At 46.2% G+C, this 17,867-nt stretch overlaps 6 protein-coding genes across 6 annotated transcripts; 2 read left to right on the top strand and 4 right to left on the bottom strand.

Moving 5' to 3' along the window:
• Positions 1 to 385: 385 nt before the first annotated feature.
• Positions 386 to 673, bottom strand: N7483_010993 (uncharacterized protein; the record flags this gene model as incomplete). The annotated part of the gene is made up of 1 exon (XM_057094420.1): positions 386 to 673. The coding sequence occupies one exon, from the start codon at positions 671 to 673 to the stop codon at positions 386 to 388; it is 288 nt and encodes a 95-aa protein (XP_056940391.1).
• An 863-nt stretch (positions 674 to 1,536) lies between these two features.
• On the bottom strand, positions 1,537 to 3,130 carry N7483_010994 (RTC4 family protein; the record flags this gene model as incomplete). The annotated part of the gene is made up of 2 exons (XM_057094421.1): positions 1,537 to 1,810; positions 1,875 to 3,130. 2 exons carry the CDS (start codon positions 3,128 to 3,130, stop codon positions 1,537 to 1,539), a joined length of 1,530 nt encoding a protein of 509 aa, XP_056940392.1.
• Positions 3,131 to 3,624: 494 nt separating this feature from the next.
• Positions 3,625 to 7,087, bottom strand: N7483_010995 (TMCO4 family protein; the record flags this gene model as incomplete). The annotated part of the gene is made up of 2 exons (XM_057094422.1): positions 3,625 to 4,914; positions 4,976 to 7,087. 2 exons carry the CDS (start codon positions 7,085 to 7,087, stop codon positions 3,625 to 3,627), a joined length of 3,402 nt encoding a protein of 1,133 aa, XP_056940393.1.
• Positions 7,088 to 8,220: 1,133 nt separating this feature from the next.
• On the top strand, positions 8,221 to 9,618 carry N7483_010996 (uncharacterized protein; the record flags this gene model as incomplete). The annotated part of the gene is made up of 1 exon (XM_057094423.1): positions 8,221 to 9,618. The coding sequence occupies one exon, from the start codon at positions 8,221 to 8,223 to the stop codon at positions 9,616 to 9,618; it is 1,398 nt and encodes a 465-aa protein (XP_056940394.1).
• Positions 9,619 to 9,993: 375 nt separating this feature from the next.
• On the bottom strand, positions 9,994 to 11,661 carry N7483_010997 (carboxylesterase/lipase family protein; the record flags this gene model as incomplete). The annotated part of the gene is made up of 1 exon (XM_057094424.1): positions 9,994 to 11,661. The coding sequence occupies one exon, from the start codon at positions 11,659 to 11,661 to the stop codon at positions 9,994 to 9,996; it is 1,668 nt and encodes a 555-aa protein (XP_056940395.1).
• Positions 11,662 to 14,655: 2,994 nt separating this feature from the next.
• Positions 14,656 to 17,389, top strand: N7483_010998 (uncharacterized protein; the record flags this gene model as incomplete). The annotated part of the gene is made up of 6 exons (XM_057094425.1): positions 14,656 to 14,923; positions 14,982 to 15,340; positions 15,403 to 16,240; positions 16,296 to 16,479; positions 16,549 to 17,185; positions 17,252 to 17,389. 6 exons carry the CDS (start codon positions 14,656 to 14,658, stop codon positions 17,387 to 17,389), a joined length of 2,424 nt encoding a protein of 807 aa, XP_056940396.1.
• Between the last annotated feature and the right edge of the window lie 478 nt (positions 17,390 to 17,867).

The following is a 17,867-nucleotide window of genomic DNA, read 5'->3' on the forward strand; positions in this document are numbered from 1 at the left end:
TTGATAGAGGCTGTGGATACATTGACATTGGGCCCATTTAGCCCTGTTCTTGGTAACACAATTTTCAAGGATTGATGCTGCCCTTGATTTGACTTTCTTTGCTCCTCAAGTAACTTCTCGATTAGCTCATGCTGCTCCTTTAGAAGGCTTGATACATTATTACTGCATCAAGGTTAGCAGGCATAATATATCCTTCTTGGGGAAGTAGACTTGCTTGCGGATTTGCCCTGCGCACATAATCACATTCAAAAGCAACAGCGTATTTCTTTTGAGTGTTTCCAATTTTTCTTTGAGAAAATTCACATTTGACTCATTAAGCACATTTCGTAACTTGTCTGTCGCTTTTTGCCATCGAGATTTGCCCAGTGTGTCCGGGTCGTGAATTTCATCCCTGTATTTGATGAAGGACATCCGCACATTCTTTCATGACAATTTGCATCCTACCATGCGCTTGTTCTGAGCAGAGCTTAGATGCTCCATCTTGATCTAGGCTCATCCCCAGTTCGTGGAGAATGGCGCTTGTGAGAGCGACATCACTGGCTAGACTTTGAACTGATTGGTTCACTGATTGAATCTGGCGGTAAAATGTGAAGAGCTTGACTGATAATTTGGTACCAAGATCTGCAATTTGAATAATGTTTGCTGCTATTCCGGCGATATCAAGCCCAGACATGTTGGGTTATTTGCTTTGGGTGCTGTTGACAAGGGGCGAGAGAAGATACTAGTACCTCAGACTGTGGGGCTGTGTTTGGTCTGAACCTCAACTTCCAAGGCTATGTTAATGCATGATGACGACTCACCTGTCAGATTACGATCAGCCTCATTCAACAAGGTCTGCCCAATTGATCCAATCTGAATTAATGCTCGCAAAAATGGTAGTTTAAACTTGAAGTTCAAATCGAGGATGATAAAGCTACGGCCGCTGCCTGATAACCGCCACGCAACCTGGAAGTACGACCAGGTAGCTATGTCATGCCAGAATTTCTACATCAATTTCCATACTAAAATCACCATATTCAGGACAGGAAACAAACTAGGCAACTTCAAATGTTCAAATTCAAGTTATCTTAGTCCGGTTGATGTTGGGCAATCACCACCTGGGCATCCAGATAGTATCATCGCCCTTCAAATGTTTACCACCAACAGCGGGCGGAAGGAGGTGACGCCTGGGAGTCTGAGGACCCTTGATGGTTCAACCTTATGAGCGCGTACTAGTACCTACTAATCAATTGATCCTGGAAACATATGCATGCAGTACTTAGTACTAGTAGTATCATAACTAGGTTGGTATTTCCTATGCTGGATCAGGGACTCCGAGTCGGACGACTTCAAGTTCTGAAAATATTCCAATAGAGATAAATTCCATGTAATATGTGTAATGAAAACCCTGGGAAAGAATATGAAATAATAAAACAACGAGGTATCACAACAAACATTTGAATATCATATGCAACCGCTGAAGCAGAGGATCCATGTGGATGAGATAAAAATGCCAAATCAAAACACATAAGTGTATATAACAACTGGCACAACCACCTACTCCTGAGGCAGGTTTTCAATCTCATCATCGTCAATAACAACAACATCATCTTGCTGGGGATTAAGCTTTTGACCAATATCAATACTCTCTCTCATGATCTCACGCGCATCATCCGCAGAAACATTCATATCCTCCATGATGAGTCGAACAGCTAGTTCGGGTACAAGAACGGATTGTGCGTATCCGACAATGCCCACTTTGGCAGCAAGGCTGTCATCTTTAGTTAATCGGCGTAGCTTAACGGAAAATCGACCCATGACGCCATCCAACCTAATAGAACATATCAGTCATTGTACACGCATATAGAACATACTGGTTGCCCATGTCGACTTACATTTTGTGAGCACCCTTCCCGCCGTAGTATCCGCAAGATATGACCTCGAGGCCATTGCTCGTAATAGTCAGGCGGAGACTTGATCCAGCCTTCTGGGCACTTTCGAGGATATTCCGATAATAAGATGGAGTCTCGGGGTTCAGATACTTTTCAATATCTGAGTGATAGCGCTGCATACGTTCTCCCAAAGTGCTCCAATTGATATCCGGGTAGCCATGTGCTCGCCATTCCACCGTCGCTGCATCCTTTTTATGCGAGGCACAGAATCGTTGTTGTTCGCGAAGGCGCTGCTTCGGTTGGGCCTGGAACTCCCTCAGCATCTCCGGGTCAACCTCTGCTTTACACATGGGGCAAAGAGCCTTGCGTGGCGGTGATGTTGATCTTGGAGGATCATTTGATTTTTTCTGCAGTTCATCTTCTGAAGACAAAGGCGAGAGGGATCTGGTTGAAGAGAGGGACGACTGTGATGAAATCTCAAGGTCAAGGTCGAGGTTGAAGGATTGGGTATCCCGCGAGGATGCACCAAGAGAAGACATGGAAAATTCGTCATTCTGCAAAGTAGGAGGGACTTTGAATTTTGGTTTCTCAGGGCTTGCAACATGGAAATCCAGAGGAACTTTGAAGCTGTTCTCTGAATCCGAGTCTTTGGATGGCTTGTTTTTTTTGCTCGCTTTGTCGTTTCCTTTCTTGGCGGACGATTTCGCTGAGTTGAGCTTCGATTTCTGCGATGATTTCTCCGGTGTTGCGATGGAACGGGCGCTTGATGTTGGTGTCTTTGAAAAGGAAGCTTTATTGGATGACGATGGGAAGGTAATTTGCTTGGACCGCTTAGGATTGGGATTTTGCATCCACATAGGGTCTCCCTCGTTCCCACTCTCCAGCACACTCGACGTTCGTGCCAACCCATCTTTCTTTTTGTAGTCTTCCCAACCTGTGAAAGTGCGACTTGGCGCATCCCTAGCCCCAACGAGCTTTTCCTTCAAAGTGGGCAAGGCGGGTTTACTCTCCTCGACAGGGTCCTTCGATTGGTGAGATTCACTCAATTCACTCTCTTCGTCGCTGCTCATGGGTGCCGCATGGATATTGATGTCAGGCTCGTCCTCTTTGTGCTTCTCGAGAGCGGGTGAAGCGGGGAGCTCTTCGTCATTCTGCGAGGGTTTGCCTTGGAATGTTGACAGGAGATGCCGACCGAGTTTTGCATTCCTTGATAAATGAATCGATGCATCACTCGCATCTCTTCTTCGTCGAGACGTCATTATAGAAGCTTGGAGATGTGGGAGGAGCTACTTTGTGGAATTTCGGAGGTTGGGGAAGGTTTCCGCGACATATGCTCCGATTGGCAGCGCAATTCCAAATACCAAGTAAAGTGGGGTTGTCACGTATCCAAATTCAAGAGGGAATATTACTGAGATTCGTGAATCTGATCAAGGATTCACAGATGCAGGCCAAATTGTAATTAATCAATGGGATGAGAACAAAGATGCGTGAGGGGAAACGCGTGACGCGCGACTCGGAGTTTGATGGCTCCACTTACGGGTCCACAGAACGTTAAACTCTTTTATACATGATAATCGGATGAAATTGTATATACTGGATTCTATATACTTGATCTTTTGCTGTGCAAAAGAAAAAGAAAAATTCTCTAGGTTGACCATGCAAATAACCCAGAGACTAGCCATGACAAAAGGGGGGGAAATAATATGAAAGAAAAAGAAATCTGGAAATAGCCAATATGGTATCATACCAATCATTACTCAAATGTCATGGAGATTTCTCCATCACCATGATCATCAGCCCAGGCATTGTGTTCTAACGCCATAGCGCCAGATGCACTAGTACCAACGTAGCGGCTACTGCTGTTAGGCGTACTAACAGTGGACCGGAGCTCTGGGCGAGTAAGAGGATCAGGAGAGTACCGCGGTGGTTGATCATGGAAGGAGGTGTCAAAAGTCATGTCAAGTTCGTCTTCTTTATAAGTCGGATAGTCATGTGCGGATAGAGGAACCGCATTTAACTGGGGCTCTGATGCAGTTCGAGTGACAGGGGGAGGTTCAGGTATTTCAAGCTTGGATTCCGGTTCAGCTGGGGCCACATTCGGGGCCACGGCTGAAGAGGGTTCAGCTGGCGGGTTCAAGTCAAGTATTATTGGGGGCAGTGTGGATTCCAACTGTTTCACTTCGATCGCTTCTGAAGCTAGTTCGGCACGAATGGCCTCAATGTCGAAAAGAACTGAGCCCGGGGCACTGACGGGGTCAGCAGAACTAGATAGCGGAGAGTTACGATCAATATCGTATGTCTCCCATGCCTTCTTCTCTGCCATTTTGCCCCGTTTGAACAGACCAAAGCGCTTCTTTTCTGGCTTCAGCTCGGCTTCACGTCGTGCCTCATCGATCTCACGGATCAATTCTCGCTGACGCTCAGCATGGTCGTCTGGGTCAGGATCCTCGATTTCGGCAAACTCGTCTTCCAGGACCTCCCAGCCAACCTCTCTGAGAATACGAGGCATGGCAGCTCGGTAGTCCATATGGCCATTGACAAGGTTGGTCAAATCGAAATTCTCAATCCCAGGGATTCCTTCAATAGGAGCAAGACCAGAGACACGCATAATACCACCGCTAGTAGCGCGGAACAGGTAGCCTAAAATCCAGTCGTTCGTGGAGTATCCATTCACGAATCGGCCAGATACCACACTACGGGCTTTGAGGTAGTCATCCTTATTCGCCACTACCGGGGATCCCATCAGATACACATTTTGAATCAGTCCATTAGCACCCTTGTCAGCCAGTTCCTTGAGACAGGAGAAAATGACACGTGCACCCAATGAGAAACCGAGTAAAGTGATGGGCCGATTACCAAGATTTCGGTCTTGCAAAGAATCTGCCATGATCAAGCCTGCGTAGTGGGCTCGCGCCAAAGAGACGTTCCAGGGGTTGTCGATGAGATATGCAAGCTTCGTAAGAACGAGTGGCAATTGCAACGATGCCATCAGAGCCATCAGAATGGTACTTCCAAGGACTTGTTGAAGACCTTGAGTCAACGCCTAGAATAAAATCTAATCAGTATTTGAAAGCAAGAAACATAGTATTGACTGAAGAACTTACCTCGGTTGCAAGAATGTTAATCGTGTCACCCATACTTCGAAGCATTTCAGGCTCCCACAGAACGGAGTAAATATCACCCATTATGGGATCTACAGTACTGTATGGGAGTCGAACGTCATCGACCTTGCCAGTCATCCAGCCAGAGACTGTGACAATAAGATTGAGTTTCTTATTGTTGTGAAGTGGCCGGTATTCGAAGGTCTGAACGGCTCCCGTTCGGCGATGAGAAGCTCTCATACCAATGGCACTTCCACCAATTGTAGCCCCCGACGCAATCAAGGCAGTTCCACCAGCGCCTCCCAAAAAGGCACTAGTACCAGAAATCCCAACGGTAGTCAGACCAGCAGCAAGACCGGCTCCAATCACTGGAGCAAGCAGTCCGGCAGATAGACCAATGACCAATCCACCACCGACTGTAGCTAAACCCATGAGCATGTACTTGCGCTTTTGGGACATCTGTCGCCGCTTCTCCATGTGCTCCGTTTCATCCCACGTTTCTTTCTCAGCCTGCTCTTGCATTTCAAGTGCATCTGTCACTCGCTTCTCAAATCGAGAAATTTGCAACCATGTCACATCCATAGCGGCACCGACTCTTTCCAGCAAAGTTCGCGATCGAGCATCGTACGTCGAGTCTGCAATGAGGACAAGAAATAAATCACAAAGTACTGTCCATCGAAGATCTATGTCGATTCGATCGGAAGTGGGCATTTGGGATGGAGTGTGGACTTCAGGGACGTCCTCTTCGCCTTCATGAGCCTCGTATGGCGGAGGGGAGCCTGGGTCCGATGAAGCTGCTGTGTCCGAAGACATTCTGAACCGAGCATCGGATTTAAGAGCGGGAGATGAAACTGAAGAGGTAGAGGGTCTTGTATCGCTCTCTGCCATGGGATTCTTGACGCGAGCATTTTGCATGAGTGGCCGAATAAGGTCGCCGGGTTGTACACCATGGTCAGCGAGTTGCTCGATCATGATTTGTTCGGCACTGTTGATATCCATATGGGCGTATAATCTGCCCATCATTGCTTGTCCCCATTTTCTCATGTTATCACATGATTTCTGCACAACCTTTCGAGAGCTCTTGGTAGAAGGTAGCTGAGCCACCTCGCTGTTCATAATGTGGATTGCCAGTCGGACCACACCCACGTAGGCGATTTTTTGAGTTTCGTTGAGCAGATCCTTCGTAGCTTGTAGTTGGCTCATCGTGTCACGGAGTTCTTCGCCTTCAAATCCAGCTGAGTTGCCTCCAGCTTCTTGGAATAAGTAACTTGTGTCCTCGTCAAGACTGTTGGCAGATTGAGCATCATCATCCAGTTGAACTCTAGTATAACCTTTCCCGGCACCGCCGAGCCCTTGATAAACCGCCTCATCGTCCTCCTCTTTAGCCCCACGAGCGATCATTCTTCCGTAATCGTCGTAGTAGTCCAGTTCTCCAAGGGCGGGCATTGCCTTCCAGTCTTCGGACTCCTCCTCTTCTCCATCACTTTCAGCGTATGCATCCACAGGCTGCGCCAGGCGCATATGTGACCATTCTGAAATCTCTGCCTTTCTTGACTTCGAGATCGAGGCCCGAGAAGGCACTGATTCTTCAGCAGCTTTCGAAGAAGGTTGCTCTGAAGTTGTCACACCAACTTGCTCGGAATCGACTTTGGTGTCGTTTGGTGCTGGCTGTTCTTTGACCAAATCAGCGGTGCCAATTGTAGCCTCAACCTTGCCAGCAGGTATATTGTCCTCTCCCTTTGTCTCGAGAACATCTTTCTTTTCTTGTGAGTCGGATTTCAAGCTCGTGGTATCATTCGAGGGTTGAGCTTCTGAAGCTTCGGGGCAATTTTCGGTATTCTCGGAGCCGTCGGGCGGCAGTTCAGGCGTAGATCGCATTCGAATGGGGAGACCAAAATCGTCCAGTTCTTGTATATCATTCGATTCCTGTTCTTTTCCACCAGTGGTTTCTTTCACATCCCCCTCGTGGGGCTTTCCTTCATGATTCTCATTCTCAGGGTCGTTGTCTTTGGCGGGGGCGCCCGCACTTAACGGCTGTGGCGTGTTCGATGGGGAGGTAGGAGAGGCTGTAGATTGGTCGGGGGTGCCGCCAACAGTGAGACCTGCAGCGGACATGATTGTTCATGGACTAGAGGTCCTATCGAACTCGGGAGTTGGCGAAGAAGTCGACTTAAGGTCCCGATCCGTGATGTTGGTGCTTCCAAGCACGTCCCTTGCACCAACTCGAGCGGTCACCCATTCGGACCGGATCTTGAAGCTGCACAACGGTTAGAAAATTTTTATCTTCGGGTTGCCCGTTTGGTTGACCCGGTGCTGGTCATCGGATTGGGGCAATCTCTCCGCAGATGACGATCGGTGACCACGCGGGAAAAAAGGAGGTCGTGAGGGGCGGAGAGCAGCGGGGAATGACATCCACTGACGCACTTGAATCTTGGGGGCGGGTTAATATAGCAGAACTATGCAACTGGTCAATAAATCCACAAAAGATGATTATTGCAATACAAAGAGAGTTTCTTAAAGAAGTGAGTCTGGAGAAACAAAACTGAAAATCAAAAGTGTCAACTTGGTCTTCGGGTTTAGGCCGGAAGCGGAAGTATAGCTTGTGGAATGCTACAAACAACCAAGTACAGAGCTGGTCTGAATGAAAACAGGAACACGTCATTCATGATATCGATTATTAAAAATTATGCAGATCTTCAAAATGCTTAGGCTAGCAGTATCTAGAAATTTCCCTTCAGCCTCATTGCTACTGGAGCTCCAAGGCTATTAACAGCCCTAACTTCGTAGTATCCTATACAAGCCCTGAAGCACTCGAGCCCAGCAGGTTGTTTAAGTTGAGCTACTATTAATTCCGAGTAGACTAATTCAGACATGCGGCTCAATCTTAAAGTACTAGTATAGATATCATACATATGGAGTAGATCAGTTGTCATAGCAATTTAATCTCTTTGGACAAAAGCGCCTGTTCAAGTTGACACAGTTCCTCACTTGACCGTTCTTCCACGCACTCTACACATCTCTTTCTCCTCTCTATGAATCACAACAAACGTGTTTTATTGAAAAGACACGTCAAATCTGTTTTGCTCACGCACTTTTTGAACTTCTCCATCCTTTTTAAGAACTCAGAGATACCAGTACGATCCTGGCAGCACGTTTACGTGTTGCTGCTGCTTGTTCATTATGGCTGACCGTACGCACCGAGTGATCTTACATTTCACGTCTATCTTGATCTCTAATCATGTGTTTTTATGCTAGGTATTACCTCGATAATACAGATTGCAACTAGCGGATCTCGCCTCGGGTTACAACTGAATGCCGAAGCATGCCAGCTTGTGAAGCATGGAATTGATATTCACATTATTCCACAAGGCGTTTCACTCTTTGCCCTGACACTCAAGAATGCCGGTCGAATACTGGGTCAGATCAAGCTTCATCCGAGTCCTTTATCTGATGTCGTCGAATTTACCTGGGAAATTGCGCAACAAGCTCAGTTGATTTTTATCGACATGAAAACCATGGTCGACAGACTCCAAAGCTCGGGTCATGACAAGGAATTGAAAAGGGTTCCAATTGGAGATCGAGTCAAATGGTTTCTTCGGAAGCGTCATATCAACTATCTCCTGGCATGCCTTGAGTGCTTCAACCTTAATCTGATAATTATGATTCAGGTTCTACAACTGGCACAGCTGATCTCCACCTCATCACGCGCTACTCCGAGTGATGATGAAATTGCCCAAGAGAAAGCAGAGATTCAGACCATGATGGTGAACCTTTATTGGTCCAGTAAACGCCTGTATCATCTGTGGGATCTTGCGGAGCTGGATGCGCAGCATGCTACCCAGAATTCAATCAACCATAGAATCAATCAGAGCCATCCTCGCCGTATCCACCAGATACACAATATGACCTTCAAGTTTTGGAGGATTGATCTAGGACTCGGCGATCTCGAGAAATCTCCAGAAATCATGAGACAGCTCTCAGAGAGAGCAATGAATCGTCTCTTCTCACATTGGCTCCCACTATTGGATACATCAAGGCTACATAGTATCCAAAAATCGGTTCATTATGCCGACAAGCCACACACCCCTCACATAGTCATCCCTTCCGATAGCGAAAATGATTTCCAAGATTTGTCCTTCGACGGCCATGGCATTCACCCGACAGGGACTACGAATAACCGTAGAAAGCCACAATCACAGCAAGCTCGCCACGAGGCAGCTGAGGTACGGCAATCATACTCGGGATATCAGGCGCATGTGAAAAGAGAGGCTGGGGAGGGTCAACATCGGGGTTCTCATGAAGCAAGGCGCCCTCAAAGAACACATACATTTGATGAGGAGCGTAGAGCTAGTGTACGTAGGTCACTAGACTCTCGCAGGAGTGCAGAATTCATGCCGCCTTACAGCGCGACAGACGGAAATCCAGTGCACTACTATCATGACACTAGACGCACGCCTCGCCACCGCCGTCGACACTCAACACCGGCGATGGAGACCAGGTCCCAACGACAGTCACCCTATCGTTCCGTTCATCGGTCTCCGTCTCGCTCCCATCACTACTTTCACGAGGAGAGACGGGAGCGACACGGGAGTCTGAGAACCACCGTAGGAAGGTGGTTGCGTGGGGTTCTACACTCTCTCCTGTGAGGGAGAGTCCTGCATGAGCGAAGGATTCTGAGAAAAGAAAAGGAGAAATTGCCTGGCCAAGGGGGATCGGCCAGAAAACCTTGTAACTACTATTGCTTACTGTTGTGTACGAATATGGGGTGAGGGTAGTGAAAACGGTGGAAATAACGAAAACAAAAATCTCTTTTCTTTCTCTCTCACCTCACTTTTACTTCTTTGGCCTCTCTCTCTGGATTGAATTATCTTTCAATGTAGTAAGCAATGTAAAGTTGAAAATACTATTTGAAATAGTAGTAGTAAGAGAAGCAAAAAAAGATTGTAAAGAATTAAAATCGAGCCAGGACAAGGAATTTTGTCAATTCAAATCAGATGATACCAATTAGCTATCTGATCAAATCACCATTCCTGCAGAGTAGCTTCCCATCGCTTGATGAACTCAATGCGCGCCTCAGTTGCACTAAGAGGGCCATTGCCCCAAGAGTTACCCAACCACATGCACTTCTTCTTTTCCTCAACAGTGGGAGGGAAATAGGGTAGGTTCACACCAGCCTCGCTGCCCTCATTGGGGTTACCAGTGCGGATGAAATTGGCCCAGTAGTTCGACATGTGGTATTCAACTTCAATGTCCTTCTGGGTCCAGTTGGCACTGGAGTAGTCGGCGTAAGGGATGTTGTTGAAGGTATACCACAGCTCTGATCCGTGGTAGGCACCCTCGGACTTATCTTCAGCGGGGTAATGGTCGAAGTAGTAAGAATAGACATCGCTCTTAGCGCCACCATTCTTCCAGTCCACAGCCCAGTTCCAGGTTCCAACACGGCTAAGATCACGGAATAGCTCATTGCTCATCTGGTTTGCTTCGCTGGTATTGGATGCAGGGTAGAGCTTGAAAAATTCATCCTTGAATTCGTCACCAAACATGCCTCCATACAAAGTACGGAAAGATTCCAGGGTAAGGCCAGGGTCGGTCTCGGCGCCAGATTCATCCTTGTTGTTACCGGTGAGAATTGGGATATCAGCGTGGGCATTGAGGCGAAGAGCTTGTCCGTATGTATGACGGAGCACATAGCCATCAATGTTAGGACGCCACATAGGAGGCTCCATAAACGCGCCACTTGTAAGGTTTTCGAACTGGGTGTTCGCAAAAGTAGTATCATCAAGACTGTCATACTCAAGAAGAGCCTCCATTGAAACGTTACGCAGTTCATCAATTGAGGTAACGTTCATGGTCTTGAGGAATCGGACACCTTGGCGTTCAGCAGCGCACTTAGTACGGTAGCTCGTAGCAGCACTACCAGTAACAGGATCGTGGGGTCCACGAGCACCGCTCTCAGCAATAACACCCTGAGCAAGCCCATTGACAAGAGGACTCCACATAACATCCAAAGCACTAGCAGATCCAGCAGACTGACCACCAACGGTAATTTGACTGCTGTTTCCACCAAACTGGGCAATGTTGTCTACCACCCATCTCAGAGCAAACTGCTGGTCAAGAATTCCGTAGTTGCCAGAGCTGTTGTGGCCAGAAACGGCGGAAAGCTCAGGGTGAGCGAGGTAACCAAAGGGGCCAAGACGGTAGTTAATAGTAACAACAATGATGTCTTTAGAAGCGAGACCAGTCCCGTCGTAGGTGATGACATCGCCGGAACCACCAACGAAGCGTCCACCGTAGATCCACAAAAACACCGGCAGGTTCGCCTCTGCAATTTCGGCCTTGGTCTTGTAGGTGGGAGTCCAGATGTTCAGGTACAGGCAGTCCTCGCTGGTCAGACTTTTACCGCTGGCCAGGACAGAAGCAGAGCCAGAACTCTGGGCACAAGAAGGACTGAAACTGGTTGCGTTCAAAACATCACTCCAAGGTGTTGCGGATTTAGGAGGCGTCCAGCGGTTCTTTCCAGTAGGTGGAGCGGCGAAAGGGATGCCCTTATAAACAGTCACATTCTCACGAAAAGGTGATTCAGCACCCAAGACACGACCACCGGTGGTCTCGATGATGGGGAGTTTGGATGAAGCGGCTGCCAGGGCCGGAAGGGCCGCGGCTGCGGCAAAAATTGGAAGAAGATTCATGCTGCCACTCCTGTTAGAAAGACTTGGAGGAGATGAGCGTTCAGGAGGATGAGGTCGAGGGAATTGAATGATTTTCAGTGGAAACTCTTCATCTTTAATATACCATTCTCCTGTGCCAGGGCGCTGATCTCATACCCAGTCGAGCAAGGAACTTGCATATACTACTATGAAACTGAAACAAGTGAGTGGTACCGTAGAAGGGTGCAGATCACATACAACTTTGAGCAGGAAACGTGACCGAGACAAGCAATCGATGCCGATGACGATCTACCGAAAGTAGGAAGATACTGGTAATCCGCGTCAGCGGATCGACGTCACCCTCCGGCTTTTGCACAATCCTAAAACCCTTAAGTGCTTAGTGCCAAATCAATAATGCAGAAACTTGAAGAATCTCAGATAGTATGGAGTACAATCTATTCAGGCGTTGTACTCAGTTTATTCAAGGGTTGTAAGATTCTCATAGTAATGATACTATATTGAATGTGTTGTTCTATCAGAGGCTATGCAGATATCTCCAAGTTCCAAGGTTTCGTCCTGGATGGAGATGAGAGCATGGAACTATTGGTCATTACAGGTCCATTAAATCCACAATGGGTGAAAATCCCGCTGATGGAATATAGTACACAGTTAAATTTCCAAGTGGTGGATAATCAGATTGACGAAAATCCAATGTATTCGAATCGGATCCATCAACTGAGGAACCAGTGATGATACGAGAGAATTTCTTACCAAGCATTGCTCATACGGGGACATGCGAGGAAATGCGAGGTTCTCCGCTCATGTTGTCTCAATGTGAAACCGGGGCAGTCCGTCCGAAGCCGCATGGTTCCTGGTTGTTGTCTGGCTAAACGGGTAAAATGAATTTTATGGTTCGAAGGTTATTGTGAAGGAAAGCCGGCAAAGACCTCAAGAGCCCTGGAGCAACTTGAAGTGCGTAGTACTCTTAGTAAACCAAACGTACCACATGTGCACATGCAAGTAACTAATTCCTCAATCCTACCAGAAAATTTTAAAACCAATCATCCCAACGAACAATCAAATTAGCTGCCAGTGGATATACTAGTACCGATTTCACATGCATTGATCCTGTGGCCAATCTTCGGACAGCCAGTCTACCTAGGCGGAACCTAGTAGCTGGATGACTCGGAGTTGGCTGCAAGGCGATTTGCTAGGTGATGATGTGCTTCCACGGAGTAAGTTCTACCAAGCTTCAATTGCCGAATCATGCGTCCAGATGCCGAGTTTTGCAGATTGTGAAGCACTCTCCGTAAAATTTAAAGATACATATAGAGGCACAACCTACTAGTAATAGTTGATCACGAATTTTATTTGTTGCATTTGAAGGGAAGTACCTAGGTAGATGTCTACAACATTTGAATTTTTGATAAGATATACTCGATACGAGGCTGAGAATAAAATTTTCTGCCAAGGTGAACCTTATTCATATCCACGGCCCACGGGTGCGCACGTGGATCATATTGAAATTATCCGAGTTTTTGTATCATTGATGAATCATGATACAGTGGCAGTGTAATAGTACGGCAAAGAGTTCAAGCTCCCGGCAATTGAGAATATGTAATATCATGATTTTTGAAATGTCCACGTACACATGCACATGTGTGCAGTGTCTAGCATGAAGAATTTGACTGACCCGCTTCTCATGCTATACTGACTAGTATGTACTCCGTCCACGGGTATACTCGGTGTACTCGGAGTCCGTACTGTATCCTACATACCTGTGGACGTTCATACGAAAATATTCATACTGTGTAGTTATGCACGTAATTTGCATGCACATGTGTGGTGATTTATCATATATGTACTTGGTAGGTAAATTGTTGTGTCCTGGATGTATGAACTACTTCAAAACTGTAGTGCTTACAGTGACTCGGTCAAATTATGCATATCCATGGCCCACGGATCATCAACAGTGTAGCGGGGAACCTATTATCCAGCTCATGTCTGGAGAGAGAAGTAGGCACGTTGACTGCCAGTGGAGATAGAACAAAAAGATGAGCACTTCCAACATTGAAGGTTGAGGAAGGAGACCATTGAGCAGGGCGTTTTCACTGTCAGGTGTAATCTTGTACGTAATTCAGAAAAATCAATAAATTAGAACCTAAATTACATAGTTCAACGTGCCTGAACTTTTGTTTGAAAAATTCTTTCAGCTCCATATCCATGGATAAATGCCAATAAATAGAATATTAACCAAAAGGAAGTGGAAATGATTTAGGTATATCCACCTAAAGCTTGATCCAGTAACTCGGCTTAGTTTGCCTTAAAAAATTCCAAAACCCGAGGGACTTCCCAAGGTTAAAATACGGGCCGGGATGATTAACCACTGACACATCAATATGAGCACCCAAATATCCACTTCAGATCTTTAACATGACTCGATTGCCTCTCCTGGATCCTATTATTATACTACTCTCTACGAGTTTGCGGCTTGCAGATCTTACATTTTATGGTGTGGACAGACCGTTCAGTCTAGAGACTAACGTAAACGGCTGACGCACGTCTTTTCTAAGCATCAGTCTTAAAATTTACGAGTGGATAATTGGATAAGGTTGAACCTATGTACATCGAGGGCTCGCTGCTGGTGTAGCACTGAAATTGGAAGAATGCAGTGCCAAAAATAATTGTATTGGTATATTATAAATAAACACCAATTTTAAAAATAAAAAAAAAATAATAAAACAAAAACAAAAACAAAAATAAAAAAAAAACAAAGTACATAATCTTCACCTGGGCACGGCGTTCTTATTTCGAATCTTCCAAGGATAGCATCCAGATATTCTGGTAAAATGGAGTCTGAACAGGTAGATCATCGACCAGAGATGGCAGACTTATACCATGCTGGGCAGGATGATCAGAACTCAGGCGTCGATCCTTTTAATCATGATGTAAGAGCTCAAAGAATTACCTCGTTCAGTGATGAGCAAGAAGGTCCCAAAGTGTTGAAATGCAAAAGCTGATCTGTTTCGGAAAAAAATGAAGTCTGTCTACAGCGATTTTGACGACAGCAAAGCCACTGAGTCAGTAGCTGGCAGCGACCTCAACCCATTCAACGCCCCAGACTCTCTCCTGGAGAACCAAATACCATCCTTAAACATTCGTCGCTACCCGAAAAAGAAGATCAAACTTGAGCATGGCCACATCTTGAGCTTGGACTATCCCGTACCAAGCGCAATCCAGAATGCGGTACAGCGAGAATTCCGAGAATCGAAGGAATTGGGAGAAGAGTTCTCTCAGTTGCGCTGTAAGTTCTTGCGCCTAGCATTCTCAAGTTTTATGCTCACTGATATCCCATCCATTAGACACCGCGGCCGTTTGTGATCCAGACGATTTCGTGCCTCGACGTGGCTATAATCTCCACCCTGCGATGTATAACCGTCATACTGAGTTACTTATCGCTATGACCTACCGCGACGAAAACAAAGTCCTCACTTCTCGAACCCTCCACGCCGTCATGCAAAATATTCGAGATATCTGTCACGCTAGATCGGAGTTCTGGTCTCAAGGTGGTCCAGCTTGGCAAAAGATTGTTTGCACCGTGGTCATGGATGGTATTGACCCCTCTGATAGCGGCACTCTTGACACATTAGCGACTATTGGTGTCTTTCAAGAGGATATCATGAAAAAGGCCGTCAATGGCAAAGAAACAGTTGCTCATATCGTCAGTGCTTCAGGATCACTTCTGAATTTACTATTTGGTATAGAAACTGATAGAAGGAACAGTTCGAATACACCACCCAACTCTCAGTAACAGAAAATCAGGAGCTAGTCCAGCCTCAAAATGACGACCCAATGAGCTTCCCACCTATCCAAATGATACTTTGCATAAAGCAACGGTCAACCAGCAAAGTTAACTCCCACCGATGGATCTTTAACGGATTCTGTCGTATCCTCAACCCTGAAGTGGTGGTGCTTCTTGATACCGGCACAAAACCTCAGCGCAAGTCTCTTCTAGCTCTATGGCAGTCTTTCTATAACGACAAAAACCTTGGCGCTGCCTACGGTGAGGTGACCTCAAGCATCAATGGAAACTCAGATTATCTTAACCCTTATGTTGCGGCTCAGACCTTTGAGTATGAAAAGGCCAATGTCCTTGAAAAGCCGCTGGAGAGCAGTCTTGGCTATGTGACCGGAGGCTTGTTCTCTGCATACCGGTACCGAGCTGTGATGGGCCGGCCACTGGAGCAATACTTCAACGGCGATCAAACCCTAGCAAAGAAGCTTGGCAAAAATGGTCTTGAAGGTATGAATATCCTCAAGAAAAATATGTTTTTTGCTTGTGATCGCATTCTCGCCTTTGAAACGCTAGCAAAGCGTGGCTCTAAATGGCGATTGTCATTTGTCAAAGCTGCGAAATGTGAAGTACAAGTTCCGAAGAACTTGGTGGAGCTGATGGCTCAGCGGCGCCAGGACTTTAATGGCGCATTTGCTGCTAGTATTTATACGGCCATCCATGTCGGTCAGATCTACAAAAGTGACCATGGTCCTATACAATTGCTGCTTTTTCACTTGCAACTCCTTTACAGCCTGGCTCATTTCATACTGAGCTGGTTCTCTTTAGGTATGGAAATTCTTACTGAAAAGCCTTGGTGTTTCTCTACTAAAACTTCAACTAGCTTCCTTTTGGATTATCACACAGACGGTCATGCTCCTTGTAGGCACGGCTAGTGTGTCGAATGACGAAAAAGCATGGCCATTTGGCAATGAAGGCTCTCCGATCTTGAATAATTTTCTATTGCACTTCTCTACTGCCTTTCTAGGTCTTCAGTTCATTCTCTCACTCGGGAATCGTCCAAAAGGGTAATTATTACCTCTCTCGCTCCATATTCCACGCTCCTTACGCTGTATCTTTTCTAATCAACTTAACAGTTCCCGCATGGCCTATACTCTGACAGTCATGGTCTTTTCTGTGATTCAGATTTACATTGTGGTTCTCGTGGTTTATCTTTTGGTGATGTATACGAGTGGATCATCCGTCCATTTGATATTGGACGAAGAAACCATAAAGACCGCCCATTGGGGCATTTTAGGTGCTGACATAGCTTTGACTGCCTTGGTAGGCACCTACGGAGCTCATCTCATTGCAAGCATTTTTCAATTTAGGCTATGGCGCCTGATAACTACCTGGTGGGCCGACCTTATCGGAATGTCTTGTATCGCCAATATCCTGATGGTGTACGCCTTTTGCAACTGGCACGATGTCATCTTACGCGTGCCAGTCACGGAAAATGCTGCGGCCTTACCTCAGGCCACTTCTCAGAAAGATGAAAAGCATAAATTCATTGAAGAGGTGGACAGGCTTCAACTCGAAATTGATACCCAGTTCTCAAAAGCAGTCCAAAGAGCACTGAAACCCGCTGAGATGGAAGGCGACGGTTGGGAGCCGATGAGCCTAGAGGATTCGTATAAATCATTTAGAACATATTTGGTGTTGCTATGGGTTTTCAGCAATATCCTTCTTGTTATTTATATCAGCGCAACGGGTACGAACCGATTTTGCTTCACGGTATGTATCTACTCTTGGATATTGTCTCGTACAAAAAGAGAAGAAAGCTGACATTCCTTGATATAGGACATCCCAATTACACGTCTGTGGAATTATACAGTGGCAACTATGTGGTCAATCGTTGGCTTATCACTTTTCCGATTTGTTGGCTCGATGTGGTTTCTAGTGAAAACCGGTGCGCTTTCGTGCTTCCGGAAACGCTAGGTGTATATCTATTGCATGTCATTACGTCTCATGTTTTGAGGTTCAGCTTATTGAATATCCAATGTTAAACTCTGCTCCATATTTTGTTCGTGTTGGAAATCAGACTCGGATGATCGAAGACGTTTGTTCTATATTTAGGACCATACCTGGACTACTAGTAGAATGACCCCGGCCTCGGGTGATTGACCCAATTCTTTATGTTATTCCCCCCGCTTTTCACTCCTTGCCCCGACTTTGAAGACCATTTGAACTTAAATGTCGGTCGAATGCTGGATAAGACAAAGCTTCATCTTCTGAGCCAAGTTTGTTAGCGACGTTCACACCTGAGCACCTTATCATCTCTCACCTCACTTACATTGGCACTCTTCTCAATCTCTTAAGTAATAGAATCAAGAATCTTACGTTGCTTGTCCAATCAAAATTTGGCACCCAATACACTCCAGGGCTTCTAGTTCCAAGATTTATTCATAGTGACCTC

This window comes from Penicillium malachiteum (genome assembly GCF_028827825.1).
Source record: "Penicillium malachiteum strain IBT 17515 chromosome Unknown utg000005l:1.0-9002435.0:326005.0-9005861.0, whole genome shotgun sequence".
NCBI lineage: Eukaryota > Fungi > Ascomycota > Eurotiomycetes > Eurotiales > Aspergillaceae > Penicillium > Penicillium malachiteum.